Source organism: Cydia strobilella, chromosome Z, assembly GCF_947568885.1.
Source record: "Cydia strobilella chromosome Z, ilCydStro3.1, whole genome shotgun sequence".
In the NCBI taxonomy this organism is placed as follows: Eukaryota; Metazoa; Arthropoda; class Insecta; order Lepidoptera; family Tortricidae; genus Cydia; species Cydia strobilella.
This window is the reverse complement of record NC_086068.1, coordinates 57,366,207-57,382,417: the sequence shown is the minus strand read 5'-3', so window position 1 is coordinate 57,382,417 and position 16,211 is coordinate 57,366,207. Positions and strand designations below refer to the sequence as shown.

Below are 16,211 nucleotides of genomic sequence, written 5' to 3'. Positions count from 1 at the left end.
GGTGTGTAGTGATGGGTCGTTACCAGTAACTTACTCAAAAGTGGGAATATTCCCGGTAACGCTACCAGTAACATTACCCAGATCGGTAACATTGAGTAACTTTGAAAAAATTATTAGAATTGTATATGATTTTTTCGTGTTAAATACTTAAGAAAATAATAATGCTATTATTTACAGTCATAAAACAGTCAAGGAATCTCTGAAAGAGTAAATTCCCAATGTTACCGGTAACATTCCCAATATTACCAGGTATTTTTCCAAAGTTACTGGGAACATTACTATCTGGAAATAATGATTAAAAGTGGACTGGAAATAAAGTAAAAGAAAATATGTGTATAAATCAGTTTAATTATTAGAATAAACCAATCAACATCTAAATATATAAAAGAAGAAACTGACTGACTGACTGCCTGACTGACATATCAACACACAACCCAAACAGCTGGTTCTAGAGATTCCAAATTTGACACGTAGGTTTCTTATAAGGTCTAGGGGTGCACTAAGAAATGATTTTTTCAAAATTCACCCCCAAGGGGGTTAAATGGGGGTTCAAAGTTTGTATGGGGAAACAAGATTAGTTAGACTATTATATTCGAAACTTCACAGGAGTATTCCTAACGATAAATGAATAAACACGTGTTACAGGTTTTTTTGCAAATTCCCCCCTAATAGGGGGAAATGTGGTGACAAAGACAACATGGGTATTGTTTCTATGGTTTATCGAGTTGCTAATTAGGAAAACAAGAACGATTTTAAAATCCAACGTGACGGACGTGAAAAACCATCTCCCCTGTTAGGGTGCAATGGGGTTGAAATGTCTATATGGGTGTCGTTTTTATGGTTTTTTGGGACGTTAGTTACGAAAATCGCATCGATTTTGAAATTGAATAATGTGCTTATGAAAATTCTTGAAAGTACTCGTATTTGTGCCAAATTGCAATTCAAACGGTCCAGTAGTTTCGGAGCAAATCGGTTGTAACAGACGGACCGACAGACAGCCACACGTGATCCTATAAGGGTTCTAATTTTGCTTTTGAGGTATGGAGACCCGCGTTATCCTAATAGATTTTTAAATTTGTATTTGGTGCCATCTCGATCGTCGTCAATCGGTACCTAGGCGAGTGCGGGCGGCGCGGCGGGACGGACAGGGCGGAAGGAGTAAGTCATCAAGAAACTTCCTGCATCCGTAATGAGTACATTCAAGGTGCTACAAGAAGGTGGTTGTCTGTTTGCTTCTTATAAGTTTAGGTTTCCATTCTAAGTAAAATGCAAAACATCGTAAGTACATATATATGTATTCTACCTACGAACCATATACCATATAAACAATCTTTTGTAAGTAGTTATAAAACCATATGTTCTCCTTCCCCTGCCTCCCCCGCACCCTGTACATTAGACAAAAAGCCGCGGGCAAAAGCTAGTTTCGTATGACGTTTCAAGTGACAAACGTCATTTTTGAGTTGTTGGAATTTCGATTTTATATTAATTAATCAAATTTGAAATTAAAGTAGTAGTAGTAGTAGTAGTAAAGGGATAATAAACAATGATCACAGTTTTATACAAAATACTAGCTTTTGCCCGCGACTTCGTCTGCGTGGAATTAGTAATTTGGGTAGCTTATTTTTAAACAATCAGCTAGATTTATTGTTTCCCCATACAAACTTCCACCCCTTTTTACTACCTAAATTTTACCCGCTGAATAGCTTGTGGTAGCCCCCTGGTGGGAGATCAGCAGCGTCTCCAGCAGAAACTTGGTACCAAAGTCTTGCAGGTGTTCCAGGTCTTGAGCTATCTCAATCATAAACTACCAACGACACGTTGAGCGAGTGTTACCCCTGACCTTTTGTACCCAGCAGCACTCCAGGTGTTCCAGATCTTGATCTTTTCCCATAATACACTACCAGCGGTAAGTTGAGCGAGTGTTACCCCTGATCCGTTGTACCCAGCAGCACTCCAGGTATTCCAGGTCTTGAGCTTTCCTCATCATATACAACCAGCGTCACGTTGAGCGAGTGTTACCCCTGACCCTTTGCTCCCAGTAGCACTCCACATTGTCTTGAGCTTTATCCATCGTATACTACCAGCAGCACGTTGAGCGATTGTTACCCCTGACCCGTTGCATCCAGGTGTTCCAGGTCTTGAGCTGCCTCCATCATACATTACCAGCGGCACTTTGAGTGAGTGTTAGAAGAATGGAGAAGAGAACAGGATGACTTCGGGAATAAAAACTACTCTACACCCTCCCCAACAATTTAGACTATCTCCATATCAAATTTCATCTAAATCGGTTTTATTGGGTTCCATACAAATTTTCACTCCCCTTTTCACCCCCTTTAGGGTTGATTTCTAGGGTAAAACCTATTCTGTGTCCCTCACGCAAAATAGGCGCAATAGTAAGACGTCGAGTTGCGGAAACCAAGCCCGCGAATATCTATCCTATGTCCTTCCCCAGGACCCAAATTATCTCCATACCAAACTTCATCTAAATCGGTTCAGCGGTTATTGATTCCCCATACAAGTGTCAACTCCCCTTTCCATCCCCTTAAGGGGTGAGTTCTGGGATAAAAAAGTATCCTATGTCCTTCCCCGGTACTCACTATCTGTATACCAAATTTATAAAATTGATCCCATAGCTCTTATGTCAGCGAATTAAGAACTATGGGACATATTTTTGAGTAAGTTGTATTAAAAAAATAAGTTTTGAACCTTATTTTATCTCATATAAGTCATCACTATCATCAGTTTCGTATGTTACCGGCTTTTGGGAATGTTACTGGTAACATTGGTAACTTACTAGTAACATTCCCAAATGGAAACTTAATGGTAGCGGGAATGTTACCGCTGCCCATCACTATCCCTAAATCACATGCCCAAATTACGGACGAAGAGTCCAGTCCACCGATAAGGACGGATTTTACTAAAAAGTTTCTGCTCACCGATAACAATAATTAATAACTTGGTTTTGTTTTGACACTTTTGACGCAACCACACTATCAGTTACTTTGAATTGTTGACATACAATTTCAATAATATAATGAATATTATTTACCTCACTCTGATTTATACTGGGAAGCCTTTTTACTACCTAAATTTTACCCGCTGAATAGCTTGTGGTAGCCCCCTGGTGGGAGATCAGCAGCGTCTCCAGCAGAAACTTGGTACCAAAGTCTTGCAGGTGTTCCAGGTCTTGAGCTATCTCAATCATAAACTACCAACGACACGTTGAGCGAGTGTTACCCCTGACCTTTTGTACCCAGCAGCACTCCAGGTGTTCCAGATCTTGATCTTTTCCCATAATACACTACCAGCGGTAAGTTGAGCGAGTGTTACCCCTGATCCGTTGTACCCAGCAGCACTCCAGGTATTCCAGGTCTTGAGCTTTCCTCATCATATACAACCAGCGTCACTTTGAGCGAGTGTTACCCCTGACCCTTTGCTCCCAGTAGCACTCCACATTGTCTTGAGCTTTATCCATCGTATACTACCAGCAGCACGTTGAGCGATTGTTACCCCTGACCCGTTGCATCCAGGTGTTCCAGGTCTTGAGCTGCCTCCATCATACATTACCAGCGGCACTTTGAGTGAGTGTTAGAAGAATGGAGAAGAGAACAGGATGACTTCGGGAATAAAAACTACTCTACACCCTCCCCAACAATTTAGACTATCTCCATATCAAATTTCATCTAAATCGGTTTTATTGGGTTCCATACAAATTTTCACTCCCCTTTTCACCCCCTTTAGGGTTGATTTCTAGGGTAAAACCTATTCTGTGTCCCTCACGCAAAATAGGCGCAATAGTAAGACGTCGAGTTGCGGAAACCAAGCCCGCGAATATCTATCCTATGTCCTTCCCCAGGACCCAAATTATCTCCATACCAAACTTCATCTAAATCGGTTCAGCGGTTATTGATTCCCCATACAAGTGTCAACTCCCCTTTCCATCCCCTTAAGGGGTGAGTTCTGGGATAAAAAAGTATCCTATGTCCTTCCCCGGTACTCACTATCTGTATACCAAATTTATAAAATTGATCCCATAGCTCTTATGTCAGCGAATTAAGAACTATGGGACATATTTTTGAGTAAGTTGTACTAAAAAAATAAGTTTTGAACCTTATTTTATCTCATATAAGTCATCACTATCATCAGTTTCGTATGTTACCGGCTTTTGGGAATGTTACTGGTAACATTGGTAACTTACTAGTAACATTCCCAAATGGAAACTTACTGGTAGCGGGAATGTTACCGCTGCCCATCACTAATGGTGTGCACGTACTGATAACCGATTATGTGGTTTGCTCGAGCGCAGCCCTATGGTCTGTGTCGATGGACTCAAGTCGTGTGGAGCGTCGCGAACTGTCAAACAAGGATCGCCCGCCATTACGGCGTCGGAGTGTGATTTACCTAAGCTATGCATGTTTTCCGTGGTTTTATGTATTAAATCCTTTATTTAATGATGTATGGTGTTTTCTCCTCTAATAGTACTTGGATAATGGATACGAATCACCTAAAATGTACGTGTCGCCACTAGTTTCTATTCCTAATTTTAAACCGGGTAAGAGATCCCACATTAGGTCTTGTCAACTCTATGGCTGCTGCTCGACGCAACGTTGGCGCAACTGCGCAGCGACGCCATTTTCCATAGCGCTGACTAGACGTCGACGCTCAAAAGACGCTAGAGTGGCCTCTAAAAAACCCCACTATTGTAGAGTGGATTACCTATTTATTTTTTAAACACTACGATATCTCTGCTTTGTCATTATTAAATTGTAAAACGGGACTTAATCTCGTATTTAAGTTTTAAGATTTGCCTCCGACGTTTCGAGGACGGCGTTGTCCCCGTAGTCTCGGAGAAGAAGACTCAAGTCCCGTTTTACAATTTAATAATGTTTGGAAATAGTGAAAGTTTAAATCGGTGATCTGTTTTGTCATCAATGTTATGTTTGATACTTAGGGGTCTAAAATATCAAGCCACTAACTTACTAAACCATAAACTCACTTGAATCTCATATAGTTCTCCGTCATCTCCTCATAAAGCGGCCAGTTCTCCCGACAGGGCGTGCAACTACAGTCAAACCAGTACTGCTCCTTCAGTTGCGACTGTCGCTCCGCCTTGGGTACAGTCGTAAATATGGGCCCGTAGTTCTCCGCTACCTCTTCGCCTTTGGGTATGTTCTTCACGGCTCGGACTACAATGCAGTTGCCGCTGAAGTATCTGGATTTTTTAAAATAAAACATGAATAGCCTTTCACATGTGGACAAACATTATGGGTTCAAACCTCGTTTGTGCTGTACCATAAGTATAGAGCAGAAAAAAAATGCAATAAATAGACTAAAAATTCGGTCAGAATCCTTATCATACACAGACAAGGATTTTCGTTCTCATTTTAAAACTACGTGTTGGATTGTAATGAAACTTTGCACATACAATGACATGAGGTATATCTAGGCCTGTAATTAGATTTTTATAGCTCTAGTATATAAAACAAACGAAATAGAGCAAAAACAAGTTTTGTATGAAAAACTTAAATTCGCTGTATTTTTTTATTATTGTATCTGAACCTACATTAAACTAATTACAGACCTAGATCACAGACTACATATATATACCTAGATATACCCAAAGATAGATATAACTCCGTAATAGATGGATACAGTCTAAGGAAAAAACGTGCCTCGAAAATCAAGAAAATTTGATTCTCGTTCAGAGGGCGCTACTAGCTTTGGCCTACTGTCGTATAGATGGCGTTGACGGTTTTGTTTGTTATTTAACAATTTTAACGCATATCAGTGAAAGAACATGGGTCAAAATCATAAAATAATTAATGCAAATAAAAAAATCATTTATCCATATTTAAATACAATTTATCGTATTTTTATAAATCTTCATTTTTAGTTTTAAAGTGTGTCGACAGAGGGCAGTGAATTTACTGGGGTTACAAAATTTACTATGACAGTACCGCTCTAGTATAAGTTACTCTATGATATACCTTATCCTTATCCTATTGTAAGTACAAAGTTTCAGAGCAATCTAGCTAGTCGTTTTAAAATGAGAGTGTAACTACGTTTGTATGGAGAACCGAGCTTGCCGCGGACAAAGCAAACAGTATAGTTATTGTTTTGGAAATCTAAATTGAAACACATTACAGAGCAATATGAGTTAGGACTAATGAAAGCGATCCGAAAATAAAACCGGCCAAGTGGGAGTCGGACTCACACACGAAGGGTTCCGTACCATTAACTATAAAAACGGTCACCCATCCAAGTACTGACCCCGCCCGACGTTGCTTAACTTCGGTCAAAAATCACGTTTGCTGTATTGGAGCCCCGCTTAAATCTGTTATAGCGGCAACCGAAATACATCATCTGTGAAAATTTCAGCTGTCTAGCTATCACAGAACACGAGATACAGCCTGGTGACAGACAGACAGACGGACGGACCGGAGTCTTAGTAATAGGGTCCCGTTTTTACCCTTTGGGTATGGAACCCTAAAAGCAACGAACCTAATAACTGTTTCTCACTTGGGTACATACGTTATCATAATAATATGGACTTGTTTGTCACGTTCGATTATGTAGTTTGACTTTCGGTCACACTGATCTTAGTCCGGAGGCCGGTAGGCCTCCGACGAGATGGAGCGACGACCTGGTGAAGGTCGCGGGAATTCGGTGGTTGCGAGCGGCACAGGATCGGTCGGAGTGGCGAGCCTTGGGGGAGGCCTATGTCCAGCAGTGGACGTCTATCGGCTAACATGATGATGATGATGATGATGATGATCTTAGTGCACAGTCCTGTCGGCAACTTTACTTCTTAAGTTATTACCTTCAGCGATTGTTATTCGCCGTGAGTACGTATAATACGTATTGATATCTCAAACGGTACACCGTGTAAAAAAAAAGAACCTTTTCATCGCGTGTCACCCTGCCATATTAGGTACTTAAGTGCAGCATTGGCGTCACGACCATGCATTAGCTGTTATCAAAGCTGTTATGGAATTCACAACGTAATACCTACTCAAAAATATGGGATCGCAAGAGCCAAGCATGCCTAGCTGTTTGTGATATACTGACGATACGAACGTGACAACATACTTAACTAGGGTTTCGCTATTTTGACTGGCGGATCCTGGATACAGCAGATGCGCATATCTTTGTTTTTGCACTAATGATACATGTTTTACTATGCAAACTACTGTTTTGTATTTAATTAATACCTTAGCACTCACCTCACGACACCAGGATCGCATGAATGATTGAACAGCGCGAGAGTGGGAAACACGGCGCCAGCAATAAACACGGTTTTTCCACAATGTTTTATAACATTCTGCCCCACTTTGGGCTTAGGGCATTGAAGCTCGAAGACTTCGTGAGCGTTGAATTGTAGGACTTGAAGATTCTTCAGAATCAAACCGCCGATCAGCGCGATATCTTCCCTGTAAATCTCATTCACACCCATGGTTTTCACATCGTTTGATTCTACAGGGATTTTTCTTGGTTTACCATCGAAGTAGCCGCTGATTTCAAGTAGTTTCACCAGGAAAGCTGTCATTTGAGTCCTGTGCATGAAATCCTGCTTAGTTCTCTTATCTTCGTGAGATACCAGATGATATATATATCTATAGTCATCAGTCTGGTATGGGCCTATTGGTTTGATGTCCAAGTCTTTCAGGTTTTTGAAGTATTCCATTTTGTTTTGGGTGATCATTCTCAGGGCGATGTGGCAGGTGATGGAACAGCCTGACTGCCAGAGTAGGGGGAGGATGTGGCATTCGTAGGCGTGGTAGGATTTCTGTGCGGCCTCCAAGCAGTTGTCGCTGCAGAAGATGACGTTGGGGCAGTTTGGACATGGCAGAGGGATTGGGCATCTGGAAGAGCGAATATACATGTCACTGATGCAGATGTATGATTACAAGACAATTAAAATGCGATCGAATCGACGATATCGATCGATCTGTTGTTAAAAAACTAAACAGATTGTTTCAATGTATTTTATATAGTGCCTACTTTTATACTTAAGGTAGTTAGATAGCTAATAAGTACCTATTATGCAAGTATTTTTTTAGAAACAGCTTAAACTTAATACCTTAGCTAAGGTTAGCTGATAGTCGTTCAGCTCACTCAGTCAGATACCTGTGTCTGTGTATGAAATCGTCTATTGTTTGCGACTCAAAACATTTTGCAACTTCTGGCGTTCACGTTCGGCCTCCTTATGGAACTTGGCGTCAAGAAGGAAGAAATTAAAAAACTTAAACATGTCAATGTCACTTCTGTCACTTCGTAATTTAGCATATTATTATACTCTTTGATTTAGCTTCGGTAATACGGCGAACGTGACGCGTGCTATTAATGAAGAATTATTCTGGAAATGCGAATAAACTTGACTTTGGCAAAGTCCCTCGAGGCTGCCATTTCTCTAATAAATTAATAAATACGGCGAATACTGTCGTGTCCTGTATATCATCACTACTGTTAAGGTTTTGTGTAACCCGTGCGAAGCCGGAGCGGGTTATATAATATTTTACTCATTGATGAGAAGAATATCTAGTTTTTTTAAATGCAAACGAAAATTAAGTGCACCGTCCTCCCCTTTACTTACATCCATGTGCACCGTCCCTGAGATTAAAGACAAGCTTAGCGAAGGTAATTATACAAATAGTACAAAGAAATTACGTGCAAGTTTCATTAGTTCGTAATAAGCTAATAAGTTTAGTTTAAAATTTAGTACATACTTTGTAAAGCAATGCTGGCAATGCGTCTTCGAAAACTCGCTCAACAACACGCCACTATGCGGTCTCTCTGTCAACAGAATCTCTCCCGCACTAATATCCCTAGTAGCAGTAGCGTATCTCCCTTGGCTCTCGCTATAGTTTATCTGGATAGCTTCGGAAGCAGCGGGGTAGTTCGGGTTATGTTTTCCTGGTAGTTTTGGTTTAGGTGGCGATTTTTTGACGGGTGCTGGGTCTTTTGGGTTGCCGGCGAGCACCATGCCCTTGTTAAGTAGTTCGATCATGAGTTTGGAGTCGGCAAGCATCTTCTGTCTTTTGTCGCTGTCTAGTTTTGAGGCGCGGTCGAGGGCTTTGATTGTTTCTCTGAAATAAATAAATATTTGTGAAAGATCTTAAAAGATCAACCTAGCCCTAAACTAAGCAATGCTTGTACTATGGGTATAGTCTGCATCATCTCGAATGACTTTTTCGTCTAAGACGGTAATCTGTTAAACAAAAGCCATTGTCTCTTTTGTGCGAGCTCTCGGCCTTTGTGTGCCATCGTGGGCATTGTGTGTTGGCGCGTGCCACGGCGCTCACACACAATGGCACACAATGGTCAACCGCTTGCAGAAAAGAGACAATGGCTTTTGTTTAACAGATTACCGTCTTAGACGAAAAAGTCATTCGAAGATATACGTATTAGGATATACTTATATAGAAAAATACATAAGTACATACATAAATAACTTTCATAACCAGGCGTGTCTCACTCCGTGATTTCGTCGCGTCGCTACAAGTTACCTGCGGCCGCCCCAATTTTGAGGTATTGCCATAGTAATTGCCGCACAGCGCTATGGAACGGACGCCTGCACGCACTTGCGCCGCCTTGCGCGTAGTAAATAGAGGCGTTTTGTTAGAGAGTGAATTTTCTGTACCTAGTACTATTCTGTGCCATAACTCAGTAAAAATATTAGTGACGTATACACAAACAAATGCCCTTACGGGGATTCGAACCCGAGACCTCCTGTTTCATAGGCAGGGTCACTACCGCTAGTACGGCTGTGCTTTTGTGATCCAGTCTTTGCCGGCTTTTCTTATAATTTCATCGATCCATTTTTCCCTCGGTTTACCTCTTTTTCTTTTGGTTGTTGGTCCTTACCAAGTAGTTATTCTCTGTGTCCATTTTTCTTTGTCCATGCGTGCTATGTGACCGGCCCATTTCCATTTAAGTTTTCGAGAGTTTTTCAAGAATTAACATACCAAATTACGACATAATATATGATCTCTTGAACTCGTTATCCTCCAGGCTAAAAGCCTTAGAGGAAAAAATGAAGACAGGAACTTATAATTATGTATTTATCTAAACTGCATTAGCATTACGTTATTTACGACCAAATTTCAGGAATATTAGATAATTAAAACTTACTTAAACGCGCTAACAGCCTCCTGGTTCCTCTGCAGCACGAGCAGACACCTCGCCTTCCGCTCCTGCACCTTGTACTCCAGGTGCTCAGGGTACCCCAGCACCAGGCAGCGCCGGATGTCGCCCAGGGCTTCTTCGTAAAGCCCGATGTGGTTGAGCGCCGCTGAGCGGTTGGCGAGCAGTATGGAGAGCTCCTCATCTGAAAGGTCAGTGGGGTATTAGTTCTTGTTTTTACATCCAAATAAGCTTTTACCCGCGACTTCTACTGCCTATAATTAGTTCTTCCGTATAGAATGGTTGGTAAGGGATAATTTGAGTGATGTAATAAACAATCCAAAATCCTTTCTCGGACTCTAGGTACTCCATACCCATCTAAATCGGTTCAGCGGGTCAAGCGTGAAGGTGTTTCGCATTTCAATTGCCCCATTTGTCGGATCGCTGTGTCATTTTAGTACATAAAGTACCCTACATACATAACTGGCAAAAGCAGGATGAGTGGCCAATCGAGCTGTCAGTTTAGTATCTAGAACAGAAAAACTGAACAGGAAAGCTACCTACAGCCCTTTATAATGCACTATGCCTTTTATACGAAGATGGAGCGACGACCTGGTGAAGGTCGCGGGAATTCGGTGGATGCGAGCGGCACAGGATCGGTCGGAGTGGCGAGCCTTGGGGGAGGCCTATGTCCAGCAGTGGACGTCTATCGGCTGACATGATGATGATGATGATGATGCCGTTTATAATGGCACTCCCTCACTTTGTTCTGTTCAAGCTGGTGCAAAGTTAGACGGGCTCTGGTTGCGCGGTGGTAGTATAAAAGGCAGCTAAGCCCTTCAGGCGACATACGTCACATACGTCTTGGGTGGTTACTTATTAAAATCAATATTAGGGTAGTCGACAAATTTTTATCAATGGTATCAGTCGATCAGGTTTGTTTTGAGGATCAAATGTCTGTATGGGACCCATTGCCTTAAAGCAATACAAAAGTCACAAATGATGATCAAAGTCTGGCACATGCACTTTACTGACGAAGCGCTCCTAACAAAATGGCAACACATCGTTACGATATAACGTCGCTATCGCTATTGCTTAGAAGCTGTTTCGATGTATGGAAAACAAGGAAATTGCGATTTTGTCAATGAAATTTTGCCTTTATTTATATTGTTGCTATACAATATTATTTTTAATAAAATGTAAGGAATCGAATGGTACCATTTTTTTTCCTTTTTGGATGATTAAAAAAACTTTAATTTTGAAACTTTGAGCTTGTATTTCTTTATTATTCCCACACTTTTTTAAAGTTTTCAATTTATTGTGATAAATTACTCATTTTCTATATACTTAATTAGATTTAGTTACAAAATTCAACATGTGTCAAGCAGGGGCGTAGCTAGAGGATATGGCGCCCGGGACTATTTATTAATCTGTGGCCCGGGGCATTCACCAAGTTTGCGCCCAAAATTACGACTGACAAAAGTTTCGATGCTGCTGCCTTTTGCCCATTTTCGCCCCCCCCCCCCCCCACTTGGATGGCGCCCGGGGTACGTGCCCCCTCTGCCCCCCCTAGTTACGCCACTGGTGTCAAGTGTCTACAACCCTATTGTTGAATTTCAAATTTTAGCTCTAGTCGACCGGTTCTCTAGCGGTTATTTATTTATTTCGTTCGCTCGTACTCGCATATTAGTGCGAGCGAGATGTATAGATAGTAAATTACGTAGACGTTAGCGTATATGTCAGTTTTGACACTGTCAGTGACTGAACTTAGCCTACTATGTTTTTAAAGCAACATTCAATCACGTTATTAGATACATACAATTGACGTATTAATCGCAATTATCAAAGGAATTGACGCCTATGTGTTTCCAATACAAACAGGATTCCATTAAAACTGTTAAATTATGCCATGTGCATTTTTCCTGCCATCGTAGAATTCCATTTGATTTGTTTGTTTGATTTATCACGATCAATGTTATGATATGAATCATCAAATTAACTGAGACTAGTGAATAATAAAAAAAAATGCAACTAATCTTCATACATAGTTGCATTGTTTTATTGTTTAGAAATAAAGTTCAAAAAGAAAAACCCGAGGCGCTTGAACGCCAAACAAATATATTAATAATACTGCACGCTTTATTAATTAGGTATGCTGAAACATTAAAAAAAAAAATTGGCGGCAAGACTATAGTTAGACCAAGTAAAGTCTGCAACGATTTTGATAGCATTCACAGTGTAAGTGTTATTTATACGTCATAATTTCATAGAAGTTTGACGTTTAAAATAACACTTGCACTGCGTGTGCTATCAAAACCGTTGCAGACTTATCTTGGTCTAACTCTATATAAGGTCTTTACCGAGAGAGGCGAGAGATATATCCGTTATACAGTGGAAAAAATGTTTGGGCCCTGGAGGGAAAGTACCTTAAAACAAAACCTTAAGTTAGCTCATTTTACTTAAGGCGGTTCCCTGAGCCAGAAGGCGAAAAATCTCCTTATATGATCATGTTTTTCTAAGAGGCGTTGATATTCGTAGACGTGCAAAAATATATGTAGTTCTTGACTATATTATCTTTAACAACATAGCTTCCGATACACGAATTATGACACTTCGCTCGATACAATTAATTCCCAAAGTAACCTCTAACTCGGACTTTTAATCCTACTTTACTCGGTTATTTATTATGTGATACTTAAACAAAAAAAGTAGAAAAAACAATCTTAACATAAATAGTAATTTCATAGCTTTAGAATTTCGATATTGTAAGGTAACGTTTTTAAAATAAATAAAAACCGACAAAATTCGAACAAAATTGACACTTGGCGCGTATGTTCTTTCCCGTTCTTTCTTGCGAAATGTGACAAAGACAGTGGCAAACCGATGGAACGGCCTTAAAGGAAACATTCTTTTATTTTTAAAAAGAACCAAAACTGCATTCAAAGATTTTTCATTTTTCATTTTATTAAAAAAAAAATCTCAAGTACGACGGACGAGTGTAAGACCTAATGTTTCTTGGAGAACCGTTATCATTAACATTAACTGTATTGAATAGTAGAATAAAATAGCTAGTATTTACTTTGGAATTTTTATCCGGTTCAATTCTCGGGCGAGGCAAGCGAATTAAAAAAAAAACTGAATGCAGTTTTGTTTCCTTTTAAAAATAAAAAAATAAATATTTCTTTTAAGTAAAATGAGCTAACTTAAGGTTTTAAGGCGGTGATTCCTGTAACAGGAGCATTAAATTAAACTGGAGGCTGTACGCCTCAAACTGACCAACATTTTGTGTTTGACGTTGCTTGACACCCTTTAAACATTACAAATTTTGCAATACATTGCGTTTTAGAATAAACTTTAAAGTACAATGAAAATCAAAACACAAGTTATTTTTAAAAGTTACTGGTCAATAGAGTACAGCCTCCAGTTTAATTTAATGCACCTGTTACAGGAAACACCCGGTATTTAAAGCACCGGTACAAATATCATGGAATTATTTGCATTGTCATTCAAGCATTTCAAATTAAACGTGTATACATAATTTTAGCTCAATCGGATGAAGATATCTGCTTCAAAATAAGTCGCAAAATTCTACCCAAACTAACATAGTTACAACATACGAGTACCTCCGTATGTTACATACATACGTACTTGTAGTTACATATTGCAAGATAAAAAATGCAAAAACGGGCGACTACGCAGTTTTAATATAGATTTAATCGTGAAATTTAGTCGATTGAAACTAAAACTAATTTAGTTGTTAGTCGAACATTCTCACAACTAATTTAATCGCAACTAAATTAATTGCGATTAAAAAATGACGATTGATATTTTTAATCGATTGATTAGTTAACTAAAAGATTAATCGATTAATGCCCATCTCTGCGAGTATTACGACCTCACCGAGACGATATCGACATCTAAATACCTAGTTTAGGGAGGTACTTGTACACGCACAGTAACTAGTAAGCTCACAGAAGGTACGTTAGTATATTTTCTCATATTTATTTTATATATGTATATTTACTCAGTAATTTTCCAGAGAAATGGCACTCCCTCACAAACGTGTTGCACCCACATATCTAAGTAAACTAATCAAGTAAAAACCGGCCAAGTGCGAGTCGGACTCACGCGCGAAGGGTCTGTACCATTATCTATAAAAACGGCAAAAAAATCTCGTTGTATGGTAGCCCCACTTAAATATTTATTGTATTATGTTTTTTAGTATTTGTTGTTAATATATATAATATATATATATATAATATAATATATATAATAATATATAATATATATATAATAAATATATATAATATATATATAATTTCAACTGTCTAACTATCACGGTTCTTGAGATACAGCCTGGTGACAGACGGACAGACAGGCAGGCAGACAGCGAAGTCTTAGTAATAGGGTCCCGTTTTACCCTTTGGGTACGGAACCTTAAAAAGCGGTAATTAATTCTGATCGACTAGTTAGGTTTGGGTGGTTATACTATACGGTACCTTAGTACATGTGTTCGTTACATAGTTTATACGCAAATGTAAGCGTTTTTGTATACTTAAGTTAGAACATCATACCATTTATTTGTTTACATTTTTGCAAGAGAATAAATTCGCATTGCACTCAAGGCATGTAAGCACTTTACTCAGAAAGATAATCAATAACATTACATGTGCGTTGCGAATAGGGTTTGCACGACGGATCCGAAATGTATGGGAAGATCCGCGGATCCGGATCCGGATAATTTTATACATTTCGGATCCGGATTGCGACCCTAGTTGCGAATGCAATATCTCAAATACAAGGAGTTAATAATATAGCAGCGTGTATGAGGACATACTGACTACTGAGTATACATAATTACGTATGTATAGGGTAGTTACTTGGCGTTTAAAGGGTTAGAAACAAGGTTTCCGTACCCAAAGGGTAAAAACGGGACTCTATTACTAAGACTACGCCATCCGCTTGTCTGTCTGTCACCAGGCTGTATCTCATGAACCGTGATATATTATTGGCCAGTAGTGTACTTTATTTTATTTATTTAAACCTTTGGGAAACAAACAGCCAAAAACAACACACATAGAAAATCAGATAACACATTCACAAGCCACACAGTTTCCACTAATGAATGATAACAGCAAAGATATCAGTTACTCCAAAGATAGATATAACTCCGTAATAGATGGATACAGTCTAAGGAAAAAACGTGCCTCGAAAATCAAGGAAATTTGATTCTCGTTCAGAGGGCGCTACTAGTTTTGGCCTACAGTCGTATAGATGGCGTTGACGGTTTCGTTTGTTATTTAACAATTTTAACGCATATCAGTGAAAGAACATGGGTCAAAATCATAAAAATAATTAATGCAAATAAAAAAAACATTTATCTATATTTAAATACATTCTATCGTATTTTTATAAATCTTCATTTTTAGTTTTAAAGTGTGTCGACAGATGGCAGTGAATTTACTGGGGTTACAAAATTTACTATGACAGTAACGCTCTAGTATCAGTTACTCTATGATAACAGTTATGTTGCTCAGAAACTATTTTGTAGGTAATACCATACTTACTTTCTTGTTTCGGCATAAATATCATGCTTTCCGTGTACAACTGCATAGCACGAGCCCAATCTCCTTTCTGCACCGCCGCATTTCCCCCGTCCTTCAACTCTTTCGCCTTTGCGACGTCTTTCCTCGGCATTTCCTGACATTTTACCTCCAGCTCATAATTCTTTATCAAAGGTAGACTGCACAAATAGGAGACACGCTTCGCATCAGTTTCCAAATTGGCGAAGTTATTCCTCGCTACGTTGTCTATCTTTTCGTTTATAGTGTCGTGAAACTTTTTAAAGAAACCAACCGTATTTGTGGACATTTTAAAACTTGCACTGTTTGCTCGACTATACACGCTGGGTAGAGAGTGATTACTGATTTTGTAGGTTAGGTTAGGCGACGTAGTACAGAGCCGGCGCGAGCGCGCATCTATTTTTAACTAAGACCGATCTTTCAGTAGGTCTGTGCTCGATCTATGTAGATGATAGGTGAAATGAAATTTCAATATTATTCTAGAAAGCTTTTCGGTAACATGTAATA

The 16,211-nt window shown here is 39.4% G+C and overlaps 1 protein-coding gene across 1 annotated transcript in view; it reads right to left on the bottom strand.

The window, feature by feature from the left end:
* The window catches only part of LOC134755159 (SET and MYND domain-containing protein 4), a 27,307-nt gene extending 11,096 nt beyond the window's left edge, over positions 1-16,211 (bottom strand). The window contains exons 1-5 of the mRNA XM_063691661.1: positions 15,690-16,211; positions 10,132-10,327; positions 8,727-9,086; positions 7,224-7,862; positions 4,997-5,212 (exon numbers count right to left, since the gene is read on the bottom strand). Of these exons, the coding sequence (XP_063547731.1) occupies positions 4,997-5,212; positions 7,224-7,862; positions 8,727-9,086; positions 10,132-10,327; positions 15,690-15,993 (1,715 nt within the window). The 5' untranslated portion in view covers positions 15,994-16,211. The remainder of the gene's footprint in view (positions 1-4,996; positions 5,213-7,223; positions 7,863-8,726; positions 9,087-10,131; positions 10,328-15,689) is intronic.